This window comes from Myxocyprinus asiaticus, chromosome 36, assembly GCF_019703515.2.
Source record: "Myxocyprinus asiaticus isolate MX2 ecotype Aquarium Trade chromosome 36, UBuf_Myxa_2, whole genome shotgun sequence".
Taxonomy (NCBI): Eukaryota; Metazoa; Chordata; class Actinopteri; order Cypriniformes; family Catostomidae; genus Myxocyprinus; species Myxocyprinus asiaticus.
This window is the reverse complement of record NC_059379.1, coordinates 5,182,650-5,210,579: the sequence shown is the minus strand read 5'-3', so window position 1 is coordinate 5,210,579 and position 27,930 is coordinate 5,182,650. Positions and strand designations below refer to the sequence as shown.

The window sequence follows — 27,930 nt, the reverse complement described above, 5'->3', positions numbered from 1 at the left end:
AACATGATGCTGTAATGCATTCTCAAACTGTTCTACCAAAACATCTGACTCAGAATAACGGACAGCTAGCAACATGATAAACATTCTAGACCTTAAACATTAACCACACCTCATGTCACATAAAAAGGTCTTTGTCCCTCAACCTTAGCAGCCATTTGTCATGTCCAGCTCATTCCAGAAGCTTGCACTGTCTGTCTGATGCCTTTATAACAACAGATTACAGATTATGTTGTCCTGTCACCCTCTGTGCCATCAGTGTTGACACCACAACACATCAGACTCTCTTAACTGTAATATCTACAGCGTGACCAGTTTCATTTCATTTTTTTTTTTTTTTTTTTTCTATTTCAGCTTAGGGTGATGACAGGTTTACACAAGATGCTTATAAGCCTTTGCAAGCAATATTATCCTTTTCTCACAAAGTATTGCAGCATTAGGAAAGTAGTGTTTAAAGACATTCTCAGTGCTGACATATAGTATCTCCTGTTGAAACAGGAAGTTTGGGCTGTACAAATCAAAGGTCTCAACCCTTTAGCTTATAAATCGTGAACATTTTCACTAAAATACTAATCTTAAATTTACTTGCTTCCTTCTTCTTAAATTACAACCTGCACTTTTTTTCTTAAAATTAATAAGCCAACTGTTAAGGAAAATCAAGTTAAATGAGAAGTAGTGACAGAAATTATTAAATGGATGGAAGTTAAATGCATGGAAATAATAATAATTAAAAAAAAAAAAAAACTCTTACTGGAGCTTTAGTTACATCACAACCATGAACCATGATTTGCTACTTGCTAGTCAGTTGCAGATGGTATATCTGCTTAATTTGTTAACTTTTAGCAATACACTAGTAGTACGCACATAATTTCTTTTTTTTTTTTTTTTTTTTTTTTTTTCTAGTAAGACCTTTGATATTAGGGCAAAAATCGTATTCTTGATAATAATTTTTGTATCGTTTTCCTGTAAAAATATCTAAAAATCCTTAATACAAGATCAGTTAGATTTATCTTATTTTAGAAACAACACTGCATAAGATATTTCGGTTTTTCAGATAATTTATTTTTAACATGTGTATTTTGTCTTACTGTACTGGCAGAGTTTTTATAGTCAAAATAAGTGAAAAAATCTACCAGTGCTGAAGAAGTAATCCAAAGTATTTAGAATACGTTACTGACCTTGAGTAATCTAATGGAATACGTTACAAATTACATTTTACAGCATGTATTCTGTAATCTGTAGTGGAATTCAAAAGTTGACATTTCAAAAGTAACCCTCCCAACCCTGCCGATCAGCCACAACATTAAAACCACATGCCTAATATCGTGCAGGTCCCCCTCATGCCGCCAAAACAGCTCTGACCCGTCGAGGCATGGACTCCACAAGACCTCTGAAGGTGTCCTGTGGTATCTGACACCAAAATGTTAGCAGCAGATCCTTTAAGTCCTGTAAGCTGCGAGTTGGGGCCTCCATGGATCGGACTTGTTGGTCCAGCACGTCCCACCCCTCTTTGTCATGTTCCTCAAACCATTCCTGAACAATTTTTGCAGTGTGGCAGGGCGGATTATCCTGCTGAAAGAGGCCACTGCCATCAGTGAATACTGTTGCCATGAAGGGATGTAAGTGGTCTGCAACAATCTTTAGGTAGGTGGTACGTGTCAAAGTAACATCCACATGAATGCCAGGATCCAAGGTTTCCCAGCAGAACATTGCCCAGAGTATCACACTGCCTCCGCCGGCCTGACTTCTTCCCATGGTGCATCCTGCTGCCATCTCTTCCCCAGGTAAATGACGCACACACACCCGGCCGTCCACATGATCTAAAAGAAAATGTGATTCATCAGACCAGGCCACCTTCTTCCATTGCTCCATGGTCCAGTTCTGATGCTCACGTGCCCATTGTAGGCACTTTCGGTAGTGGACAGGGGTCAGCATGGGCACTCTGACAGGTCTGCAGCTACGCAGCCCCATACGCAGCAAGCTGCAATGCATTGCGTGTTCTGACACCTTTCTATCATGGCCAGCATCAAGTTTTTCAGCAATCTGTGATACAGTAGCTCTTCTGTGGGATCGGACCAGACGGGCTAGCCTTCGCTCACCACGTGCATCTGTGAGCCTTGGGTGCCCATGACCCTGTCGCCGGTTCACTGGTTGTCCTTCCTTGGACCACTTTTGGTAGGTACCAACCACTGCATACCGGGAACGGCCCACGAGACCTGCCGTTTAGGAGATGCTCTGACCCAGCCATCACAATTTGGCCCTTGTCAAAGCTTGCCCATTTTTCCTGCTTCCAACACATGAAATTCAAGAACTGACTGTTCACTTGCTGCCTAAAATATACCACCCCTTGACAGGTGCCATTGTAACCTGTCAGTGGTTTTAATGTTGTGGCTGATCAGTGTATGTAGGACAAGCAGATAATTCAAGATTGATAAGAGATATGTAGTAAAGTCAACCTTTATTTATAGAGCACATTTAAAAACAACAGAAGTTGACCCGAAGTGCTTTACAGATCAAACAAATAAATATACAATAACAGAGTTTTATATATATATATATATATATATATATATATATATATATATATATATATATATTTCTTTAAATACAGCATTGTATATTTACCTATTTCAACCTATTCAATGACCTATTCAAAAGAATAAAATATGTTTTCAAAGAAGATTTAAAAAGGGCTTATAAAGAAGCTGACCTCACATGGAAAGGGAGACTGTTCCAGAGATTAGGACCTACCACAGAAAATGCACGGTCGCCCTTAGATCTATAGCGACAATGAGGAACCCTCAAAAGAAGTTGATCAGAAGACCTGAGCGCTCTAGTGGGGGAGTGAAGAGAAGGTCACTGATATATTGGGGCACAAACAAATATGTGTTTGTGTTTGCTTGTTGATATCTCCAACCTCTGATCTCCTGTTCGATTGTCACCAGAGCTGTCTCCTAGCAAGCAAAATGACATACGATGTTGCAAATCTATTATGTTTTACAGTGTACATTTATACAAATACAGTATAATTTACAGTATTTTGAACACCTGTCTCTGCAGATGTTGAGTTTTAATATCATGTAATGTTGGAGCTTTGACTCAATGAGGGATATTATTTAATAAAAGTGAATGTTTATCATTAACTTTGTACTGCTCCCTGGGTGCCAACATGTTAGCGTGACAACATGCACCTGGATCTCGGCGAAATCAGTTTTCATGTTGAAAGTCTGACCTCAAGGGGCATCCCACTGCACTTTTCCTAGTAGGAAGTTGAAATTGAATGCAGCATTAGGCCATGTCCACACTATGTTTATATTTGAAAACACATTAATTTTACAAGTTTACTCCTCTCATCCACACTTGATCTGCATTTTCCTCCACCAAAAACTGAGACTTTGGAAAACGGGCTCCATAACCGCATAGTATGAAAAACTATGATGCTAGAAAACATTCAAACTTAAATGGATTAGTGTTGACTTGGCCTAAGAGTAGGATGGTTTTATGCAATTCTGAATTTAGCCATTTACTTTGTGGGTTGGGCTTCCTGTTTCCTGTTTATGTTTCCTGAGTTCCACAATAGGTTAACAAACTTAAAGGTAATTTGTGTTTCATAGTTTCAGCTTTCCCATTTTGATAAGTAAGCATTTTTTGGGTTGATTCCCATGAAATCTGTGAACATTGTGGCTCTGTGGTGCTATCAAAACATTCATCTGTTGTTTGAGCATCTTTAACTAGCCCAACATAGCAACACTGGCTCAACCAATTACATAAATTTGAGGCGGGACTATGAATTTGGCCAACCAATGGAAGACAGTGTTTGGGAAGCCTGCTTGTAAAACCCAACCCAAACCTTAACCTAAAGATAATGTCTAACCCCTTACCAAACCCTAAACCTTAACAATGATTTTAATAGGAAAATAACTTTTGTGAAAACATTGAGGTTTGGAACGAGATGAGGGAAGCATATTACAGGTTATTGACTTACAGCACATTAGTCATTCATTTTGCATAAATAAATGGAATGAATAAGCATATTTGTTCACAGACGTTTCCTTTTCACAGAAGTTTCCTTTATTAAAATAAAGTGCTAGAGAGGAGGCTTTAGCTAAAAATTGATGCACTGCCATATAAGGCGTTCCAATATCTCCCAATCATTTAAATACAAGTGGTACATAACAGTCTCTGATGATACCTTACAACTTCATCACCTCATACGAATAATTACAACTTGTCTTATGACTATGTTAGAAAAGTCATTATTTTTGCAGCTCACATTTAAATACAGCCTTTTTTTAATAGACTCTGTTGTGTGCATTTCTCCCTTATGTGTTGATTTAGAGTAAATTCAAAATCATTTTCTTTCTTTAAAGGGAGAATTTGGATTTTGATTGCATTTTAAAATTCTGACCCATGACATGAAAAAAAAAAATATTATCAGTTTTTAATTAAAATGTATATTATTTATTTTAAACTGGTTTGGTTTTGTTTTTCTTAACTTAAAAGGGAAGCTTGTTTTAACAATCCAGTAAGCTTGATAACTATAACCATTTTTGGAAGCAGAACATCACAAATGCTTAAAAATGCATCTGCTTTCTGCGTTAGTGGAAATGGCACATACATATTCACCCTGAAAATCCGTCAGCCCCTCTGGAGTTGTGCAATGCCCAGCCCAGAGCTAAAGCCAAATGTAATTAACCTTTACTAACATGCCACATCTGTCGAGTAGAATTCGGACACTAGAAAATTAAAGGTTAAATATGGCCCGGTTGACGAGAATGAGCTGGAAGCTTCATCCAACATTCTCAGTGTTTAACTAGTGCAAAAAACCTTTGATTGAAGCTTTAGTGAGTTTAAATATAGAGTGTAAAATGAAAAGCTGTTGTGCTTCTCAATGATAAAAGCCAGATTTGTAAACCCATGCCTGATAAGCATCTGTGTAACACTCTGGGGAGTTATATTACTGATTTGTTGTCCTGTAGGTTTATTTGTTATTAGGGATTTGGGATTTGCCTTATTGACTCATGGAAAACAGATAGCCAGACTGATTTTGTACGCCATAATGTTTGTGTATTTTGCAGTAATGTGTCCTTGGCAATATCTCTCAAATAGCATTACTTCTCACAATTGGTCACAGTTGATAGGAGAAAGAACATGGTTCAATGTGATCCCTGCTCATACTAGCTTAAAGTGGTCGTGTTGGCTTTTTTGGCCAACAAGATCGAAAACTAGGGTCAGGATTGTCAACTAGTTGTCCATGATTAGTCCACTAGCTTATCTAGATGATTTATATTTACCTTTAAATGTAACAGCTCCCTCCAACTGTTTTTGAATGCTGGAATGTATCTGGCCTCATTTCATGAAAATTACATGACTGTGGCAACATATTTGCTAAATGTCATTACGTGGTTCATTACACTTATCGTGGCAGATCCTAGCTGAAATGGCTACTGTGTGGTGCTAAAGGAGAGTTAACAATGCGAGATCAGGTTAAACATACCATATGTGAACACCCCCTAAGAAACACATCTGATCTGTGTCTTTTGAGCTTAAAGGGATAGTTCCCCCAAAAATGAAAAATTCTGTCATTATTTTATCACTCTCATGTCGTTTCAAACCAGTATGACTTTCTCTCTTCCATGGAACACAAAAGGCAGTATGTTCGTCTCAGTCTCCATTCACTTCATTGCATCATTTTTGCAATCAATGAAAGTGTGGTGATTGGTGACTGAGGCTGCCATTCCTAACATCTAATTTTTTTCTTCTATAGAAGAAAGTCATATGGGTTTGGAATGAATAAATGATCGCACAGTCTTCATTTTTGGATGAACTACCCCTTTGAGACTAGTCGACAAATCATTCAGAAAATCACTAACTGAAACCAGGTCCACCATCTGTTAATCAACCATCCAGACCAGTTTGGACCAGCTAATGACCATAAATGACCAGGTTGGACCAGTTAGAAACCATATAAAACCAGCTACCACCTAAAGCTGGTTTAAGTTGAATTTCTATAATTCTCTCTCTTACTCTGTCTTTGTGGTTCATGCATAGTAAAGCCTACTTCCATGTTCTCTTTGTGACATACAGGAACACGGAGCAGCTGGGAGGGTTTACTGGGGCCTGTACTACCCTCTCAAATCACTGCGGTAACATCACTGACTGCTCCTGGAGTGACCCTACTTACTGGAAATTGGAGGGAGCAAAGAGCAGCAGGTGAGATAATACATAAGCTTCACAAAACGCTACATTTGTCACATTGCATTGCAAAGAAAGCAATGAAGCTGAGGGAGTATTCAAGCATGCTCAACTTAACCGTCCCCTCTCTCTCTCTCATATGTAGCGCTGTAAAAAAATACATACAAATAAATAAATCCCTTATGAATCGGTTATTTCAGAAAGTTCATGTAAATGAACCAGTTAAAATAAACAGTGAGTGGGTTCTTTCAGCCAGTTCATGTAAATTAACTAGTTCACATAAATGATTCACTGATTCATTTGAGCCACGCACAGACTTAAAGGGACTTTGCCTTTTTTTTAAGCAAAATATTTTGTGTAATGCTGCAATTAAATATATAACTCAGGAGATATTATTTCATTCTGCAATCAGAACTGATTTACGAAACAAGTGAGAACCAATGATGTTTAGTTTCAACGACGTGAAACCGTTTTGAATCTGAACACAAATGCAAATGAAATAGCAGAGCTTTCACTGAGGGAAAGATTACCAGTGAAAAACAACTTAAATTTGTCCTGTTCCTCACACAAAGCTATCATATAGCTTCAGAAGACTTGACTTACAGTGCACAAGTCATATGAGTACACAGGTCATCCTACTTGTTTGGTGCTTTTACAGTATCTTTTTTGGAGCTGTCACTGTGTGAAACAGAGGCACATAAAGATTTTTCAAAATGTCACCTTTCCTGTTCCCAAAAAAAAAAAAAAAAAGAAGTTGATTTAGAATGACATGAGTCTGAGTAAATAATTACATACTTTTCATTTTTGGGTGAACTATTTTGGCATTATCACTGATATGGTCGACAGGGGTAATTGAGAGAAACTGTTGGTATTACATTTCCAATTATTTTCAATGCATCAACAATACAATGGGGTCATCGCAACCAGCTCACTTTATAGGTCTTACCTCCTGTATCCTCTGTGAAACAATTGCTCATTCCAGTCACGGGAACAGAGCATAGCTGGACCTTTATGGCTTCTCTGGGTTCTCAAATTGGCTCCCTCCTTCATCTGTGTTTCATCGATTTAAGCCCATGACACATTGGAAGGGCATGACAGTAAAGACCATCGTCCATGAACTGCCCCCTCCACTACACCAGTCGATACACTGATATGCCCTGCCCTACCCATGGCTGTCAGCTTGATTATGCCAATGCTCTCCCATCTTCAGCCTAAGACACCTTGATAATACCTCTGCCTGCTTTCTAATATCAGCGACCAGCCTCTTCCACACTACACCTTTGATGTCAAGCAACCCTAAAGCACTCCAGGGTGATTTTCCTGGGAAGCCTCTGCAGCCAACCTCAACTGGTAGATTCCAGGGCTTCCATCCCCTCTGTTAGCTCTCCAGGATGAGAGATTGATATTTCTGCAGCTTTTGCTTATGTGCCTCTTCAATCCTGTCTTCCCAGGGTACTGTCAGCTCAATGAGGATTACCTGCTTTGTGCCATGTGACCAGAGGATGATATCTGGCCAAAGGATTGTGTTGGCAATCTCCTCTGAAAATTTGAGCTGCCTTCTGAGGTCTGTCCGCATCTTCCCTGTGCTAACCCTTCCACAGTACTCTACTCTCCTGGCATGAGGAAGTTTATTAAATGGGGACCAATTGCTTTTTGCTTCTGTTTTGTCCTCCTCCTCGCCTGCTCCAGTCCACCTGCCAAATAGGCTAGCACCTGGTCATGCCTCCACCAGAACCTCCCTTTTAATATGCTATGTAATTGTAATTGTAATTGTAATTTATTGTATTTTAAAAAACTGATATATCCAACTCGAAATACTGATTGGAAAAGATGCGTTCAAAGCCATTGTAAAATACAGATAGATGTACAACTGTGACTACAAATTCTACATGAATGCTATGTTGCTATTTTTCTTGGTAATCGTAAAAAGTCTACAGTTCAGCAAGTAAGCTATTATATTGCCAGGGGGTTGTATATTATGTTATTTTCTTCTGTGGAACACAAGAGGAGAAATTTGAGGACTGTTACAGCTGTTCTTTTTCCACACAATTAAGTGAATGGTGACAGGTGCTAGTGTAACAGGAGCCAGCTGGTACGTGATAGCTGTGAGGTATGTGTAAACCTCACTCCCCTGGCCTCAAGAGGTGCACTAGCGATTGACGCTAGAGGCTGTAGCCTTTAGCCTCCTCGTTAGCGCGCCCCCCTCCCATACCGGCTGAAGCCGGTTCGAATTCTGCTCGGAGTGGATCAAGCAGGACCGGTTACACTAACATTTTGCCTGACATCTCCTTTTGTGTTCCACAGAAGAAAGTCTTATGGGGTTTGGAACAACACAAGGGTGATTAAATAATTAAATAATTTTCATTTTTGGATGAACTATCCCTTTACTAACACATGTAACTATTAAAGGTGCACTCAGTAATTCTAATCCAATACACTTTTTGTCAAATTCTGCAAATATCTCCTCACAGTCTGCTAGCTGTCTGTTCTGTGGGTGGGCTGAAAAAAAATCTAGTATTTGTACACAGCCCTGGCTCTGTAAATGGGACAAAAACAAAGTGGATCAGACCGATCCACACAACACTACTCCAGCCAATCTGCAACTGGGGGTGGTACTTGCGTGTGCACAGGATGGGGGGTGGGGGCAGAGCAAGAGGGAAATTCATTAGAAGAGCGACGGCAAATTTGGCAGATGCCAACTTTCTAAACTCGAAGGAGGACAAATAGCTGAGAAACAGACCAACAGAAAAGGTCAGATGAATATAAACTAAAAACAAGGATTATGATCCGAAGTCGAGGACTAGGAGCCGTGTCAACATTGGCGAGGCTTTTCAGCGGTGGAGAGACCTCCGAGAGGTAAAAGGAATGAATTTCCATACATGAACTTGGGGGGCAGAGCTTCCAAAGGAGCACTGAATGGAGGGGTGTGTTTGTTTTGGCAGTTGAGTTTGAATATCAGCAGTGTTTCTCAGGAATCACTGAGTGCACCTTTAAGAAGACATCGGTTTCCTGTATTATATTGATGTTGCTAACATTTTTCTTCCTGTTGTGCCTAAGAACACCTCTTAACCATAGTAAAATCACTGTAATGCATGTCTCTGATATATGTAAGGGCCCATTCACACTGAACAGGTTTTTGAGTTCATTTGTGCTACTTTTCCCGATGTTTTTCTATGTATACATGCAATACTTGCCGCTGTTTCAGTGGTGTTTTCTACACAGTCTGATGACACTTCGTAATAATTAGTTTGACATGGTAAAATCGTACAATATCGTACAACTTTTCTTGACTTTTATTCACATGCACACCAACCAATCAACAAAGACAATATAATTAAATCGATATAATACACAGATCAAATGTTTTCTAGCCAAACTATCCAACACTTTCTTTTGATAAAGGAAATGTCAGTGATAAAAATGTGTCTCCTTACAAACAAACATGTTTTCTTCCGTGGTATACAACAATGATTTGATTTTCCTATTAAAATCATGATTAGGTTTGGGTTTGGGTACGTTATTAAACTTTATGGTTTAGGTTTGGGGTTTGGGTTAGTGGTTAAACTTTTGACAAGTTGTCAGAACGCTACTTCAAAACCCTGCTGTTTGTCTTTATTCTATGCTACACAACAGTAGACGCCATATGTTTTGTACAAGCCAGTTTGTATGATTTCGGCATCTTGTACTATTCTTACGACTTGTCATAAGATCAGGTTGGCCGTTTTTTTGACTGTTGCGTCACGTCTCACTAGTTTTTTTTTTTTTTAATGTCTTGTACAAGAGTGCAGCATTTTTAGATGCCTTGTCAGGTTAAAAAAAAAAAAAAAAAAAAAAAAGAACGTCAACGTTTAAAAGGGCCTCTTGAGATACCTGTGTTCTGTTATATTCATTGAACTATGTCAAGCTTTTTTAGAGCAAGAACTCATTTGGTCTGAATGTGCCTTAAATCTGTTGTCCAGCAATGTTCAGTCAACATCTGGTTTCTGTCCTCTTTCATCATAAATCTTTCTGCATTCTTCATGGCACAGTGCATGTTTTGGACAGGGGCCTCCTGTTTATCACAGCTTAAACAGCTTATGATTCAATTAGACGCAGGCAGTCGGTAGCCACAGACATATTCTTCTTCTGAGTGGATGCGTGCCATGAAGGTGTCTCTGCTGACAGAAATGGATGAATGTTTTGTGTAGGCGTGGATGAGAGGTTTCCCCATCAATGCTTCCAGGGTTTAGATGATGACTGATATAAATCAAACAGAATCTTCATTCAGCCTTTATTGCAAAGCAGTTGGCTGTTGTAATACAAAGAGATGCTATGGGGCCAGAACAGTTTCATACTGTTTTCATGCAAGTTTAATCGGGATTTGTCAGCTCTGAATGTTTCATAAACAATCCATTACTATAGTTCATGCCTTTTTTTTTTTTTTTCTTTATAGATATGCAAAATGATTTCTGTTCTTAAAGCGGCTGTTCTGTGTAACGAATATTTTAAAGGAATAGTGCACCAGAAATGCAAATTTTGTCATCATTTACTAACCCTCATGTATGCTGTGACTTTTTAGGGGTTTGGAACTATGTGAGAGTGAGAAAATAATTTCAGAATTGTCATTTCTTTGGGGTGAACTATTCCTTTAAGACATCACAGAGTCATCACGTTCTCTTGCTGGCTTATGACATTATTTGTTTACGTGCCTTGCACTTTATTCTTCAAATTGTAGAATCAAGCTTTAGCAATCAGTAACTGTCATAGACATGGCGTCACACCTCACAGAAAAGAGGTATTTTTTCCTGACATTTCTTTGTTGTTTTATCATAAGCAGCTGAATTCAGTATGCAGCTTTGGTTTGAGTTTAATTGAATTCAGAAGCAAAAGATCAAGCAGCACATTTGATTTCCACTCCACCTTACGCTTGCCACATCTAATTTTACTGCTTTCCACTGCAGATAAAGTGAAAATTAATTTAGGCCCGACTCAGCTTGAGTTTGTCCAAAATAACTACAGAAAATGAAAATAGTGTGTATAATGCTTTCAACTATATAGTGAGTGTGTTGATTGATTTGCCTGCCAGCTGTTCAGTGGCTGTTATAATCAGGTTTTACTCTTATCAATTTCTGTTCAGAATCTTTTGCAATCTCTTTTGATAATTTCGTCATGTTGCTTGGAAAGTGTAATAGGGTTTTTCTTATGCCTTATTGATTTTTTGAATGTTCTCAATGTCAATATTCATGAATAGCAAATAGCATTTGATTGTTTGCAGTGTCTCATATTGTATATATTGGATTCCACAACAGATCTGATTAGTATATGGAGCAAATGTCTATTTGGAATTCTTGACATTTATTTACTATTGCATACCCTTGTGTTGTTCAAACTCATATGATTTCTTAATCCATGGAAAACAAAAGCAGGCTGAATGTCAAATACTCTCTACAGTAATTTGATCTAACATTTAATAACTTTTACAATGCTGCACATTGATGTAGTAAGGAGAATCCCTGAAATTATCACATTTATTTTGAGCCAAAATACTTATTTGTAATGTGTTTTTAGATTTGTTCAAGGTGATTTAATCTTAAGTTTTGTAATATCTCTCCAATAAGTGAAAGGATAGTATATGAGACAAAAAGCTCCCTTTTCGCTGGGGCTAAAACACACTGTTTTTCTTAAGTGGGGAGAATAGATTTGTTATTAAGAACGTTTAAAGTGGGTTCACATTGACTGATCCAATCACAATGTATATTCACTCATTTATTTAATTCTTGATGTTATGAAATGCCAAATGGGACAGAAATTAACATGAAATTGTGCACCCTTTTTTGAATGGGTTTTTTTTTTTTTTTTTGAATAAGCATAATTGTAATTTATTACTTTAAAAAGTATCTTGTAGTATAACTGCTCCTTCATCTGCATTATCGCTATGACCCTCCCGAGAGCCTTTTACCCCGAGTGTGGGCTCCAATTTTTTTCTTCTTCTTTAAATAATAATAATAATAATAATAATAATAATAATCAAAATAATCAAAACAACTTTATTTATTTTCACACAAATTATATTGCTCCATAAATAATCAATACAAATACATTACCTTTTTTCAATTATGATACAATTTGAGACAAGAAAAAGAGTACATTTCCCTTAGCCCTATTGTGCCATATTTATTTATATTAGAAGACTGAAGGAGATTTTTTTTTATTTTTTATTTTTTAATACGTTTGACTTTTTTTACGTCGAACACAAAATGAGGCAGAATACCCAAGCTGCTCTTTATTATACAATGAAAGCAAATGAGTATTGGCAGTAGCGGTTTTAACCACCACGCAAACCACACAATTGCATGGGGCCCCGAACATCAGGGGGGCCCCTGCCCTGGTAGGAAAGCTCAGCAAAAACTGCTCGAGGGGTGACATGTAGTTCTGTGTACACGCTCGAATATGCTGTTGTCAACGCTTACAGAGCGGTTCACGTTAGAGGTCTGACGGGTTCGGGTCAGTTTTTCAAATAGGACTTTTTGTTTGGGTTTGTAATTTATGAAAAAATATACAGGCCTTCTGAACTTGTTTCACCCAAGCGCTCTTAGTCACAGATGCGCAAATGGATGAGTTAGGGGCTGTTCACACTAACATGTTTTTGTGTGCGTCTGCTCTGTTTTCCCATTGTTTTTCTATGTAAACACACCCTGGACAAACGTCCTTGACTGCTGCACCATGTCTCGCTGTTTCTTCAGTATGTCATGCAGGACCGGCACATTTTTAGACACTGTGTCAAGTTAAAAAGAACTTCAGGGTCTCAAAAATGCATGTAGAAACACCTGTGTTCTGTTTCATTCATTGTGCTGCGTCTAGATTGTTTTTAGCGCAGATGTCATAAAGATTTAACGTTCTGAACAAGTTCAGGTTGCAGAGAGGTGACTGTTACAATGTTTAACATTATTCCAGATTATTCTGCACCAAGCAAAGTTTCAGCACTTGATAAACGGCAATGTTTTTTTTTTTTTCCTTCTGCTCTAGTGTGCTGAGGGGCCGCCGTGCCTTGTATGTTTACTGTTACTGTTACGAATATTGCCTACGATGCTTACATAAAATACAGCCTTTTGCAACATGGTGAACAATACACTGCAGCATTAGAATATAAGCTCCAGGTGAAAGTAAAGTAAATAAGATTACTATTGTATATAACAAATCCTCAGAGTAATATTAATAATACTGTATCATACTATATTATAATGAAAAATTGGAAAACAATGAATAATTGTAGGGTTATAATAATAATAATAACAAATGAATTCTAAAATGTTAGTGAGTGAAGTAGCAGGTTTTGCACACCCTGTTCATATATATATATATATATATATATATATATATATATATATATATATATATATATATATATATATATATAACACGTTTTACATGTTTTGTAAAAATGTATGTAGGTATTTTTTTTTTTTTTTATCATTGTATTGTGGAAAAAAAATGGAAACCATACATTATCTTAAACTAGAATTTTACTTAATTAAACGTTTTGAATGTACTTGGCTACACCGTCTGATAGGATGAATTTAAAATTCTGATTAAAAATCAATTTTATGTAATTTTTTAAGCAAGATTTTCCAAAATGGGGCCCCGGGTTGGTCGGTTGCTTGGGGCCTCAGAGATCATAAACCCGCCCCTGAGTATTGGCACTCACATACCATAAATTAAGTCTATTTTACTTGTGGACTATATTCCAATTCTTCCAAGTCTCCACATCTAATGTAAGAGCTTTGTGTGAGAAACTGACCACAAGTTTTTCACAAATGTGAATGAGATTTGAGAGCTAATGTGAATGGGGACATCAGTGAATACCAATTTAAATATATAATAGTGAATAAAAATAGTGAATTATAGAGTGAATAACAACTTAAGAAATCTGTGAATAACAACTTAAACAACTTATGGTTTCAGAGTCTTGGAATATACAGCATGAGTTGTATCGACTTGTCTAAATTCATTTTCATCGTATGGAAAAGAGCAACTTAGACATCTATTAAGCATTTAATTTTGTGTTCCATTAAAGTCATACGGGTTTGGAATGTAAAGATGACAGTTGCACTATTCCTTCAGCTAAATTTGCAATTAATGTTTGCAAATTGTTTGTTTTGTGTATTTGAAAGCTGCAATACTGAGCATTTCATCTCTGTCCTCCTTGTCCTCAGATAAGATAATGGAAATAAAGAAGCCTTCCTGCACGGATACCTTAGTGCTCCACACCGATCCAAATCCAGAGGCTAAAGCTGAGGTTTGTTATGATTTCCTGTCTGTCTCATTAGCAAAATTTGATTCTTAAATCTGTATTATAGGCAACAGCAGCATAATTGGCATTCCATCTCAGTTCATTTGTTGCCAGACCTTGGTCTTTAAGAAAATTGGTTCTGATTATCTTAGAGGGTGAAAAATATTGAACTGATTGTTGGAAAAGGACACACTACGGGCGGAATCAATTTTGGAGTCCAGTTACGATTGCGTTAATAATTGCTTTTGTTGGAGTGCAGTGTACCACAATGTCCCATAGCTGACATGCTTCAAAATCTTCTAAGCTGGATTAATTAGCAAAATTCACTCAGAACAGTAATTCATTTGAACGTAAAGAGTGAACAGGGCTGCTTGCCAACAATATGTGGGAATTGGTAATATGCATCATTTGGTCATGCAGGGACCAATTGTTTGGTTTCTGAGGCTGAATGCACTCTAGACTATTTATCATTTGATGATCAACACTATATTTTACTATTAGCCTTGTAACCCACGTTTGGGGTGAGATAATTGAGACTCATTTTTGACTGCATGTTTATAGAGGGGAAATAACACAGAAAGCTCTGTCTCAAAACCTGTCTTCTGCTATAGAAGCACCCTAACTGAAATGGAACTTCATAAGGCAGTGATCTGAAACATTCTACATGAGCAGCAACGTTGGCCGTCATAGAAATAGCACTCATAATGTGAAGAACATGGAAAACTGCACGCACAATAGCAATTCCAATAGAGTTTGTCATTTGCATATGCTGCCAGGAAACAATGAAATATTTTATTAAACATAAAAATACAGGGCACACAAATATTGGGTAATATATTAATTTATTAGAACAATTTTTGTCAATAACTTTCAGAACATTATGAAATATAGAGGTGATAAAAATGTTACATATTTTTAACATATTAATATATATATATATATATATATATATATATATATATATATATATATATATATATATATATATATATATGTATATATATATGTATATATATATACACACACACATTTTTGAGTCACAAATATCAAGATATTTTCTCAGGGTTACTCCATTTGGCCTGAACAAAAAATTCAAATAAATTTTATTAAATCAAAATAATGTCATAAATATGTCAATACAATATATATATATATATATATTTTTTTTTTTGACAAATATTCATAAGTTTAAAAGAAAACATTTACTGCTTATTGTTTACAGAAATAATAATAAAAGATTATTCAAATTTTTTTCAAGAATTTCAGCTTTTAATTATTATTATTATTATTATTATTATTATTATACATTCATGTAATTGTTTTGTTTGAACTGCTTTTTTAAAGTATTTCTGAATAACTTAATTGATCCAGACAAAAATGAGTGTCACCTCACTGACCAGGTATATATATATATATATATTATACTGTATATATCATTTTCGCACCCTTGTTGTTTAGAGGCTTAGTTTAATATCCTGGTTAAAACAAAATCCTCTCTATTTTTGTTTGTATGTGGGTTTATGTCCAGGATGGACCATTTAAAGTCAACATGGACGAGGACAGCTCACTCAAAGACAAGCGACCAGTTGCATCCACACCTGTACCTGGATCACCATGGTACTGCTTTGTTTGCAAATAAATAATTGCGCTCCTCCCTTTCAATCTGATGCATCTTTATTGCTAATAAATGACTGCCTACATGCAAGATAAAAAACAATCAATTGTGCTCTCGCAGTTCTCTCTGTGACAGCCTACACTTTAAAATGCAACTTTTGTATGTGCATGCCGTATATGAGTGTTTTTCTACTGTTTTAGAATGCTTAAATAGACATTTTGTTCCATAAAGGTGTTTGTTTTATCTCCACTCATTCCGATATGAATGTCAGAGGCTATATCGCCATTTTATGGATGCATGCAGCTTTCTAATTGAGTGTTTGATGACAATAATATATGGTGGAATAAAATACAGCAGTGCACAACAAACCTCCAGTGCTTACCAGATGCAATAAGACCCAACTACAAACCTGCATTATGACCATGTGTTATGCAAGGCTGTTATTTTTCTTGGCCAAAGCAGTGTGGATTTCCCTTCCATGCATGCAAACAAACACATAACACATTTTTTTTCAGCGTAGCAGGTGTCATGGCTTATCACGTTCAGCTTTTGTGGATTCCCTGTTAAGTATTTGCATTAAACGTGTTTGATGACAGCATCTTCGGGGACTCTGTTGAATCGCAGACATAAGAGCTGTTATATGATTATACACTTTGGATGAGATTCATATATTTGAAACAGCCTAAAGAGCCATTCAGAGCATATAGTTATTGGCTTTAAAGCTCATTACAATGCTTTCAAGGCAGCGCTGTATTGATATTTCTCAGTATTAAACTTCTGCTAATTATTTGGTCTTGTTAAATGTACAGATACCCATCAAACTTTTACAAATATGCTTCATATTTATTTTTGGGTTTTATAAACATAATGCTTTGTAAGAAACTTCATTGGTAAGAAAATCCCCCATTGACGTTTCACCATTCAATAAAGCGTAACATCCTTAGCTCTGAGATTGTTAATTAATGGGATAAATGCTTTCTATTGAAGCCATCTGTCTGTGTTATTTAACAGCTGAATTTGTGATGAAGAACTACACGTCCCATGATCCTGAAGAGAAATCATTCACCAATCAGAGAATTGTGAATGTGGCATTTCATTTTCTGAGAACTAAAATACAGTTACAACATCCGCGCCAAACACTGAAAAGCTTACGTATCTATGTTGCTTTGGTGTGTAACTTTTTTGGACTCTTAATAATATCCTGGAAAATTGTTTCTATGGATATTGTGTGCAAGCTGTTTGTTTCCTAGGATTTATTCAGAACTAAAACCTAAGCTTATCCAAAACTTTAACACTTTTATTATGCTTCATTGCAAGCACTTTCCTTTACAATGCAAATCCCATTTTTTAGTTATTGTTTCATAGAGAAATATGGAGGTTGCATGGATGTGATTTAAAAAATTCTGCAATATTATAGAAGGGACATATGAAGCATGGGACTAGTGCCGACCATCTGTCTGCACTATGAATAACTGCATACGAGCGGAGTGTATTCTTCGTTTAAAATATATTTTAATATCATTGGGTCAGTTCTGTGGTATAGGAAGGCACTATCGATCTCGCTGATGTGATGGGAGTAGCAAAATGAAATGTCAGAATTAGTTTGTCATGGTTGGCATGAGGTTGAATCAGATTACCTCACAGACTATTGCTGAATCCATGAATACTTTATCTGGCATGCATGAGGCCTAAATTTTAACTATAAGGTAGATACTGTATATCCAGTGCAGAACTTCTTTGATTAAGGACTCAAAATTAAAATGTATGTACTAACAGGGTACTTTCAAATTGTACTTGCAGATCTCGTCTCTGTCATTCTTAGCAGTCTGGCTCAATTTGGTCTCACTGTGGGTGATTATTGGATTCCCCAGTCACCTTGTAAGAATACCACAAAGAGGCAGCTGGGTTGTGTCTTTGTTTGTGTTTGAGTGAATTAAAGTATGCTAGTTTCTTTTCTCTTCTCTCTAGGTGTGTAGTGTGGACAGGAGATGACAGGGTCTTTTTCTTCAACCCCACAATGCATCTGTCAGTATGGGAGAAACCAGTGGATCTGAAAGACCGTGGAGACCTCAACAGAATTATTGAAGATCCGCCACACAAACGGAAAAAAGACTCTTCAGGTGAGAGTCGCTGTTGTGATTCTCTGATGTCTTTGGAGGCTCTTTTTGCTTTGATGTTTGGCGCTCATCTTATACACCTATTCCTTAAATGGATAATTCAACCAAAAATGAAAATTCTGTCATCATTTACTCAACCTGATCTTGTTCCTAACCCGTACAACATATTTCTTTAGTTCTTTATTTCTTCTCCACCCAACGGCAGTGGATAGTGACTCCACTTTTAAGCTTCAAAAAGGCTGCAAAGGTGCCATGAAAGTAGTCCATGTAAATTGTGTGTCATTTTCCAAGTCATCTAAATGCATATGACATATTTTGGTGAGGAATAACCTGAAATTTAAGGCTACATCTACAGTTTTGGTTTCAAAATGTATTTATTTTGCATCATTTGCGTCTCTCATTTTCTTCACTGAAAACAGAGCATTTACAAAACACTCTCCATAACCATGTTATCATTTACTTTAGTAAATGATAACAGATTAGTGTGAATGTGGCCTAAGTAATGAGAAAGCGTTCAGAGATGCTCGTTCACGTCAACATGACCACTCGGGATGTCGGCATGTTGTTTCCGAGAGTTCCACTAAACTAGGATTGGCCACATTATTCCGATTCAGTGACAAGTGGCATCTCCTATCAGAACTTTTTGCATTGGATCGAGTGCATTTACCTTTCCATTTGGAGTGACCGGAAGCATGTTGCATCAGCAGCATGGGAGACCAGGTTTGGATGCTGTGTTGAAACCAAGAAGTAATCGCTTGCACATAATAAGAGCACAATTTGAAGGTTGCACTTTCCCATCTAACATTACATTTTTTCTCCACTTATGGTTAGGTTTAGGTTTGGGGTTTGGGTTGGGGGGTACAGTTTATAAAATATTAATTTAATTTCTGTATTACAGCCTGTACAGCTGAAAACTCACTTCACAACTCACTTTTGGCGCCCCTCCATAGACATTATACCCGGGAAATGGAGCTCACATGTGCCCATACGACCATCAACACTTACCGATTTGGCCACTGGGGGCAGTGTTTCACATTTCACAGAGCACAGACAGATTTTAGCTAAAGTCAGCATACTGTTTACAATTTAACTGTGAGATCAGTCTGTTCACGTTGGCTTGTGTGTTGTTTAGCTCTGCAGCAGAGACAGCTCAAGCTCTTGCATGAACCTTTGTGTTCTTTCTGAAGCTTAAAAGCAGACTTTTTTGAGGGGGAAAGGGGGGCTTAAAAAAATAAAATAAAATAAATAAAAAAACTGGTCGTGAGACCGCTATTGTTCTGTAAACTATTTATAAAAGCTAAACATTGATTAGTCAGCTAGTAGTATGAGTGATCGTGCAAGACTTACTGTAGACTCAAGAAATAAAGTTAAGATTAATTCACCTAACACCCTGATTGAGTTCACGTTATGGTATTCAGGGTCACATTCAGTGTAAAAGTGATGAACTTGACCTGAAAGTTTAATCCTTACAGTGCGATAATGATGCTCAAGCAAAAGTTTAATACACCCGCAAACTACAGAACTGTCGTTCTCGTGGATTAACAAAAAGCTCTAATCCAATGAGGCGGTTCAGCAAATATTGAATTAGGTCTGGATCTTGTCTGGTAGTTATTAAATGGTTGGCTTGAATTCCCAGAAGGCTTTTCAGCTTTATTGATTTAGTTTTATTGTTGTTTCATGGAGATTATCTATTGATGACCTTAATCTTTTTGACATCTTCAATTCAAATATGACCGTTCGAGTAAATTAGCTCTTTTTTTGCAACCTGGCATGTTTGATATGAGCTTACTGATAGACAGAAGCTGAAACAGCTGGAGTTCATACAATTTATTCATTATCTGTATGCCAAAACAATGGTTGGATATTTTAGTGTTTTTACAATTATAAATTGTTTTGTGTTCCAGAATTGTTTCACTCATTAAATTTTGCAGAACAGTCTTTAAACAAGCTATAGTAGGCTTTTTAATTGCGGGTTACCATTGTGACAACTTGCCCCCATATACTGTTATATGTTTAAAGACTAATTTGTTATAAAAACTCTAAATTTATCCTTTGCCATTATGGTGGAAATGTTCCAAAGTGTTTGTTTTTTTGTTTGTTTTTTTCAAGATTTAACGTGTTCCTGTAAAGAAATTGAAATTGAAGTGTGACATCTAGCCCCGGTCTCCACTACATACAAATCTCATTTGGATGAATTAATGGGAAGCTTTCTCGTTCCATCAACAGATGACGGCTCAAATTTTCCCTATGCTGATGATGAAGATGAGGAGGAGGAAGATCGTAATTCCAAACGGAACAAGTAAGTGAGGCTGAGCCATGCATAAAGACGACAACAAATCTATTCAGAAAGTAGCAAGAGTCTGCTTTAATTGAAAAGAGAGACCCAGACAGACATGTTATCGGTGCTGGGGAGTAAAAGCGTCTCACTCAGAATCTGACCACTGGATTTACAAAAAATTATTTTACTTTTAAAGAGACACATGGCAAAAACATTACTGTGCAATGTAAACTCTGCCTTCCAAAAGTTAATATCCTGTCCACATCTATGGAGGTGTCCTTGCATGTTTTCTTAACTTTACATTGCATATCTAACCAACCATTCAGTGTGAAGTATTTACATGTTTCCACTGATCATGGTATAAATCATGCCGTAATCTACGCCCCTGTGTATGTTGATGAATTATTCTTATCAGTTAAAATGTTTTTTGCATTTCATGACCTTTTAAGTACCTTTTCATTTTACTCATTAACAGACAAATAGTGAGTGAAAAAAAAAAAAAATCAAATCAGTTCTCATTTTTTGATTCATGAATTAAGTTCTTACATTATTATAATGTGTTGTTATTATTAGGAAATATCAGACCATTGGATGGCATGATTGACCAATCAGAATAGAGTATTTCAGAGAGCTGTGCAATATGACTAGTTAATTGTATGACCAAAATCAAAGTACTGAATAATCTTAAAATACTGTATATTAAAAAGAATACACCTTTCTCTTTTGTATCCTCAACTTGTGGACCTTATCTCTTGAGATTTTACCACAAAGCATTTCGAACTGTTGTATTTTTTCTCAATAAAGACAGGGGCACCCTGAGTGTGAACTGAGTGAAGGAAAAAATGGAGCATCTCAGATGGTTTTACCGCTCGAGCTCCGGATCACACACTTCAGAGACATGCTTTTAGAAAGAGGGGTAAGAACTTCAAGTCCATGAGATTAACGAAACTTCAAGATTTTGGAGGGCTAAAAGGATAGTTCATCCAACAATGAAAAGTGTGTCATCATTACCTTGATGTAGTTCCAAACCTATATGACTTACTTTTTTCCATGGAACACAAAAGGATGTGTTACACAATGTTAGCTTCAGTCACCATTCACTTTCATTGTGTCTTTTTTTTTCCCATCAAACAAGATGCAATGGAAGTGAATGATGACTGAAGCTAACATTTTTCATAACATTTGTGTTTCACGGAAGAAAGACAGTCATTGGGGTTAATTGATGACACAATTAAAATTGTTGGTTTCACAAACCTGTCCAAACATCTCTGGGTCAATTTTCAGCCTAAAATAAAAAAAAAAAAAAAAGAAAATGCATTTTGTATAAAGAAAATGAACACTGTTTTAAGAAGAAGAAGAAAAAAAATATATATAACAGTTATTTGCATGACTATTAATGATCATTCATAGTACTGTAATGCCAAAAATAAATAAATAAATAAATAAATAAACAAAAAAAATTTTGAATTAAGTATTTATACATCATGGTTGTATTTTTGCTGCCTTTCATTTGTACTGATTTAAATTAACAAATAATAATAATTGTATTACTGTTTTTACTGTAGTACAGTTCAGAGAATCACTATTGAAAATAATGGAAAATACAACAAAACTTCATATAAATTAAAAAAACGAAAAAATAAACTTTCCAGATATACGGTAATGAGAACTAGTGGGGGAAATGTGCCACTGCTGATTGCCGGATCTGTATGTATTGCAAAGCAGACCATCTGTGTGCTCAAATGTGTCTTTGACCCTCATTTTGTTTATATTTGTATCATATTGTGCATTTAGTTGTAAATAAACTACCAAAAAAAAAATAAAATAAATTCTCTTTAGTCTCTAAACTTTAGTCTCTTCACATACATTTGTTTTGTTTCCTCACAGTGGCATTCCACATTGATAGCCCCAATAGGGGGTGGGCCATTATCACCCTAGGTGTGAAGTACATCAATATTCATGACCATTGACACTCCCTCACATACATCCTTTCTAAAACAAAAGGTGCCATGCAAAAGAAAAATCAATGTAGTTTTTTTTTTCTTTTTTTTTATGTGAATGAATGGACAGGATGATTTTCACAACATGTTGTAAAAAAGACTCTGGCCTCCAAAATCCAGCACTGAAAAGTCTTGTGAAAAACTGTTTTGTATGTGTTTTATGGCTCTATATCAGTGTTGTTCTTATTATATATATATATTTACTAACCAAGTTTAAACTTGATTTTCTCAAAAATCAAATGTGAACATACATGTTGCTCACATATTATTGTAACACAATTTGTGCTGAATACAGTGTAATAAGACTTCTGCTATTAATATGGTGTAAATAGCTGAAATATGCACAAATGTCAGGGCATGTCAAAACATCTCCAGGATCCAAAAATTACCTCGACTCCAGAGGGTTAACTATTGACTTAGACTAGGTATGTGTTGACATATTTAATTAATGACCTCAGATAGTAATGTGTGCCAGCCATATTTGGCTAAGGCTAAGTCGTACCACCTGAGCAAACAGCACTTTCAGGAAAAAAACTGGCATGTCTGCAAAACTGATCAATTGAAATGTTTCACAAAGCGAGAGACGCAAGTTGATTGGCTACTTGGTTACATATCAATGGACCAATCAGCTAACACCATGCTAGATGATTGGCTTAACATGTCACATGAGAGTAAGCTGATTGGCTAACAGATAACAAGCTCAAAGACCTATGGGCTTGCACCACATAGAGTTTCATGCCTGAACTTCATTTGTCTTGAACAGGTATCTGCATTCTCCACCTGGGAGAAAGAATTACACAAAATTGTATTTGATCCACGTTACCTACTGCTGAGTCCAGAAGAACGTAAACAGGTAAGGCACAAAGTTTCACGTCCTCTCACATCAGCCTTTATAAACGTAAAGCATTAATAAAACTTCAAACATGATTAAAGTTGTATTATTTATGCACCAATAGCATCATCATACAAAATACAAACAGAATAAAAAAAAATAACCAGACTTGACTCAGATGTCTAAAAATGGTCACATTTTTCCCCTTTGTCCACAGATTTTTGATCAGTTTGTCAAAGCGAGAATGAACGAAGAGTACAAAGAGAAAAAGTGCAAACTCCAGCACGCAAAAGAAGAATACAGAAAACTGCTAGAGGAATCAAAAATCACATCCAGGTGAGTTTGCATGCAGTTTGAAATTTAGATGAAGTATGATGCGCTAAGTCTGTCTGTCTGTCTGTCTTTCTGTCTATCTATTTTTACTTTTTTTGTTGAAACATTAAAAGCACAAATTGAGACATTTTGCTTAGCTTAAATGTCTTACAAACAACAACCACATTGCAACACTCTAAAACCACTTATAACATTTTAGCAACCACATAGTAACTAGGGTTGCCAACTTTTTACCAGCCAAATATGGGGCTTTATTTTTTTTTAAGGGGGCTCCTGCTCGAGACGATGCACAACGGTTAGAGATCCACCTAGATCTTGTTTGCATAAAAAAAACTATTAAAAATCAGCAAGAAACAGTGTTCGTTGCGAATGGCCCCTGAAATATATATATAATTGTTTTAAAATATTGCCTTAGTCTTTCTTTACTGTTGCCGGATGGTCCAGACACAGAGACTACAAGAGTGCAAATTGAATGAAATCACAGATGCATTTTATTGTGCTACTCCAAACCCAAATCAATAATTACCAGAGGGAAAAAATGTGCTACACAATACGGGACTTTTAATTATAAAGAAGGCCCAAATACACATGGGACTCTTATTTTGACATGTCTGCCCTCCCAGTTGTGAGCTCACTGACGGATGATTAGTTGAGAGAGTGAATCTGATTATAACCGCTAACCTGAGCTCCTGAGTCCAAACCCTCAGTTCTTTTCGGGTGATTCTTGAAAAAGACTCGTTTCAAAAGAGTCATTTGTTCACGACTCTCTCACGCTGGATTTGTTGTTGCATGTGGTGCAGCGAGCTCATCAGAAACAGAACAAGTGAAAAGTGGTGCGAGACACACTTGTGCGCGCTCTAAAAATATATTCAGTAACTCACAAGATATCTGACAAAACCGCATATGAACGCACAAAACCTGACTGTTGCCAAAGGTGATTAGATTTTAAATTATTGTCATAATCAATTACATTTGGTCGCATTTGCAACCATTTTAGTCACAGCCTGGAGCCCTGCGCTTAAAATTAAAACCATATTAATACAATGACCTGGAAGAACCAAAATTCTATCAATCTTCACTTTTCATAAACACTACTTTTTACCAAAATAACAAAGTTGCAATTAATGAAGAAAGACAATATTTTCTGTCAAGCATTTTCTTCCCGATTATTAAGCTTAAGTCTTTTCCATTTTTAATGCTCCGTAAACCGGCTTTCCGTTTAAAATTGGGGTCATCAGTTTGTAGACACAATATGACTTGTGTTAAAAATTGTATATATCACTGTAAAAAATAAATAAAATAATAATAATAATTTGGCCTTCTAGGGCCACTGTCTTAATACAAGTCTTAGAGGTGTTTTAAGCAACCATACATTATGGATTATTTTGGGAGAGAAAATGCTTAACATGAAAATACTGTATTTATCCTTGTATTGCATTGTCATTGTTTTTGCAATAAATAGTGTTTCTCACAAGAGAAATGTAAGAAAATCACAGTTACTGAACCTGTACTGTACTGTGCTTTTGTACTAAAAGTGTTTTTGTTTTTTTTCTCACCATCATTTAACCTTTCTTCCAGAACCAGCACTAACATTTGCAATGCAATGTCATGATGAATAGGTTTGTTTACTTTTGTTTTGGAATCACAATGGTGATAAACAATTATCATGCACTTGATTGCTATATGTTTAATAAAACACTCCTGCTTCTGATAGTAAACATGTTGGAAAAACATGCGCTGATTGTCATTTTCATCTTTTCCCTGTCAAGTGTGGTGTCCATGTAACATTGCAACCGCCTATATCTCACACAACTAAAGGGATAGTTCACCCAAAAAATTTTAATTCTCTAATGATTTACTCACCCTCCTGGCATCCCAGATGTGTATGATTTTCTTTCTTCTGCAGAACACGAATTAAGACTTTTAGAAGAATATTTCAGCTCTGTTGGTCCATACAATGCAAGTCAATGGGTGCCAACATTTTAAAAACTACAAAATCCACATAAAGGGAGCTTAAAAGTAATCCATGTGTTCAGACATGATATGATATGTGTGGGTGAGAAACAGATAAATATTTAAGTCATTTTAATTTTTATTTTCATAAATTCTCCTTCCTGCCCAGTAGGGGGCAATATGCACGAAGAATGTGCATCACCAAAAACAAAAGGAGAACGTGAAAGAAAAAGGACTTAAATATTGATCTGTTTCTCACCCATACCTATCATATCGCTTCAGAAGATATGGATTTAACCGCCAGTGTCGTCTGGAGTAGTTTTATGTTGCCATTATGTGGATTTTGGAGCATAAACATTTTGGCACCCATTCATTACATTGTATGGGCCCACAGGTCTGAGAAATTCTTCTAAAAATCTTTGTTTGTGTTCAGCAGAAGAAAGAAAGACATACATGGGATGGCATTAGGGTGAGTAAATGATGAGAGAATTTTCATTTTTGTATGAACTAACCCTTTAAGTAAAAGATCTGTTTCAGGTTTTTGTTTCCTCTCGGTTTGTGAAACATTCTCAACAGTTTTGGTGTGAGACACTAAAATAAGGGACAAACGGCGTCCCATATGGAATTCATCTGGAAGGCAATTTTGTTCCCTTAAATATGGGGCAACTTCATATTATATGGGGAGGTTGCCAACCCTAGCAACACAACCACATAGCAGCACTCTAAAAACCACCCAGAACAAATGCAACCAACCACATAGCAACACACTAAAAACCACCCCAAAGCATCCACACAACATCACACTAAAAACCATTCATTCAGAACACCTTAGCAACCACATAGCCACACTATAAAAACCACTCGGAACACTCTAGCAACCGCATAGTAACACTCTAAAAACCACTCAGAACACCTTAGCAACCACACAACAACACATTCAAAACCACTCAGAATACCTTAGCAACCACATAGCAACACTCTATAAACCACTCAAAACGCCCTAGCAACCACATAGCAACACTCTAAAAACCACTCAGGACACCTTAGCAACCACATAGGCTTTGTTCACACTGCAGGAAAAATTAGATTTTTCCTCAAATCCGATTGTTTTGAGTGACTGTTCAACCTTCAAGTTATATGTGTCCAGATCAGATTTTTTCTGTTCAGACTACAGTCGCTTTTGCTATCACTTCCACATTAGTTGTCATGGTAATGCAGCAAACTTGCATATATTCACCATGCATGAGATTTTAGTAGTGGTCAACCGATATGGGTTTTTTAATGGCCGATGCCGATATCCAAAGAGCAGGGTGGCTGATACAATGCCGATATATCACACAGTTTAATATAGTAAATAACAAACATAAAATTGCTAAAAAAATAAATAAAATAAAAAAAACTCTTATTTAGCACTATATTTACTCAATTTCACACAAAACTTAAAAACGGTAAAACATAATCTAAAAATAGTAGATAGCATTTTCTTCTGATTTCTGTTTTGTCATTGAATTTTTGTAATTTATTTGCATATATATTAATATATTAGGAAGAAGGAAATAACAGTACACACAGTAGTCCAACAACCAAGGATGACATGTCAACATTAGCAATCACATTTACTCATAGCACACATGAAGTGCTTTTACTTTGAAGTTGCACCAGAAATTATTTAGCAGAGACAGGCCACTTCTATTAAAATGAATGGGAAAAATTAGAATGCCCAACTGCAGCCAATGGTCAACGGATGTAGATAGGAAGTCCCGCCTTACAGGTAAAAGAGCCAGTCGTCTTTTAGATACAGACATCGCCTATCAATCAACTGACTTCACTTCACTTTTGTTGTTACACAACAATATACACAAGTGCAATAGTGGGTGAAAGTCTTGGGTGCATTTCTGAGCAACATAGCAGTCATGACAGTGATGAGACATAGATGAGACATATACCAATTTACAATAAACAGATTTACACATCACAATTTACATATCTAATATACACATAATTACACAACACAACACAATATACACATAATAATATACAATATACAGTATACAATACACACAATATAGAATATTGTACAATATACAATACACACAATATAGAATACACATTATACAATAAAAATAGTATATATAAAATATACAGTAGGTTGTATTGTACTGTATTGACATTCAGGCTGTCGTTTGCTCCAGTTTGAGAATGCTCTGGTACATTGTGTTATTAAGCATAATCTGAGGTAAAGAAGAACCATTTAGGATACCAGTGTTGTCAGATTTTATTGCTGATTTGAAATATGTTCTTTGATCGTAATTTTGACCAACAGTTTTGGAGATTTCGGTCT

General features: G+C 36.3%; 1 protein-coding gene across 2 annotated transcripts in view; it reads left to right on the top strand.

The window, feature by feature from the left end:
* Positions 1-27,930, top strand: part of LOC127427324 (transcription elongation regulator 1-like protein) — a 107,945-nt gene that overhangs the window by 74,700 nt on the left and 5,315 nt on the right. For both annotated transcript variants that reach the window (XM_051674872.1, XM_051674873.1), the window contains exons 6-13: positions 6,085-6,210; positions 14,385-14,467; positions 15,990-16,078; positions 18,045-18,196; positions 20,420-20,492; positions 21,276-21,387; positions 23,235-23,324; positions 23,521-23,639. In XM_051674872.1, the coding sequence (XP_051530832.1) occupies positions 6,085-6,210; positions 14,385-14,467; positions 15,990-16,078; positions 18,045-18,196; positions 20,420-20,492; positions 21,276-21,387; positions 23,235-23,324; positions 23,521-23,639 (844 nt within the window). The remainder of the gene's footprint in view (positions 1-6,084; positions 6,211-14,384; positions 14,468-15,989; positions 16,079-18,044; positions 18,197-20,419; positions 20,493-21,275; positions 21,388-23,234; positions 23,325-23,520; positions 23,640-27,930) is intronic.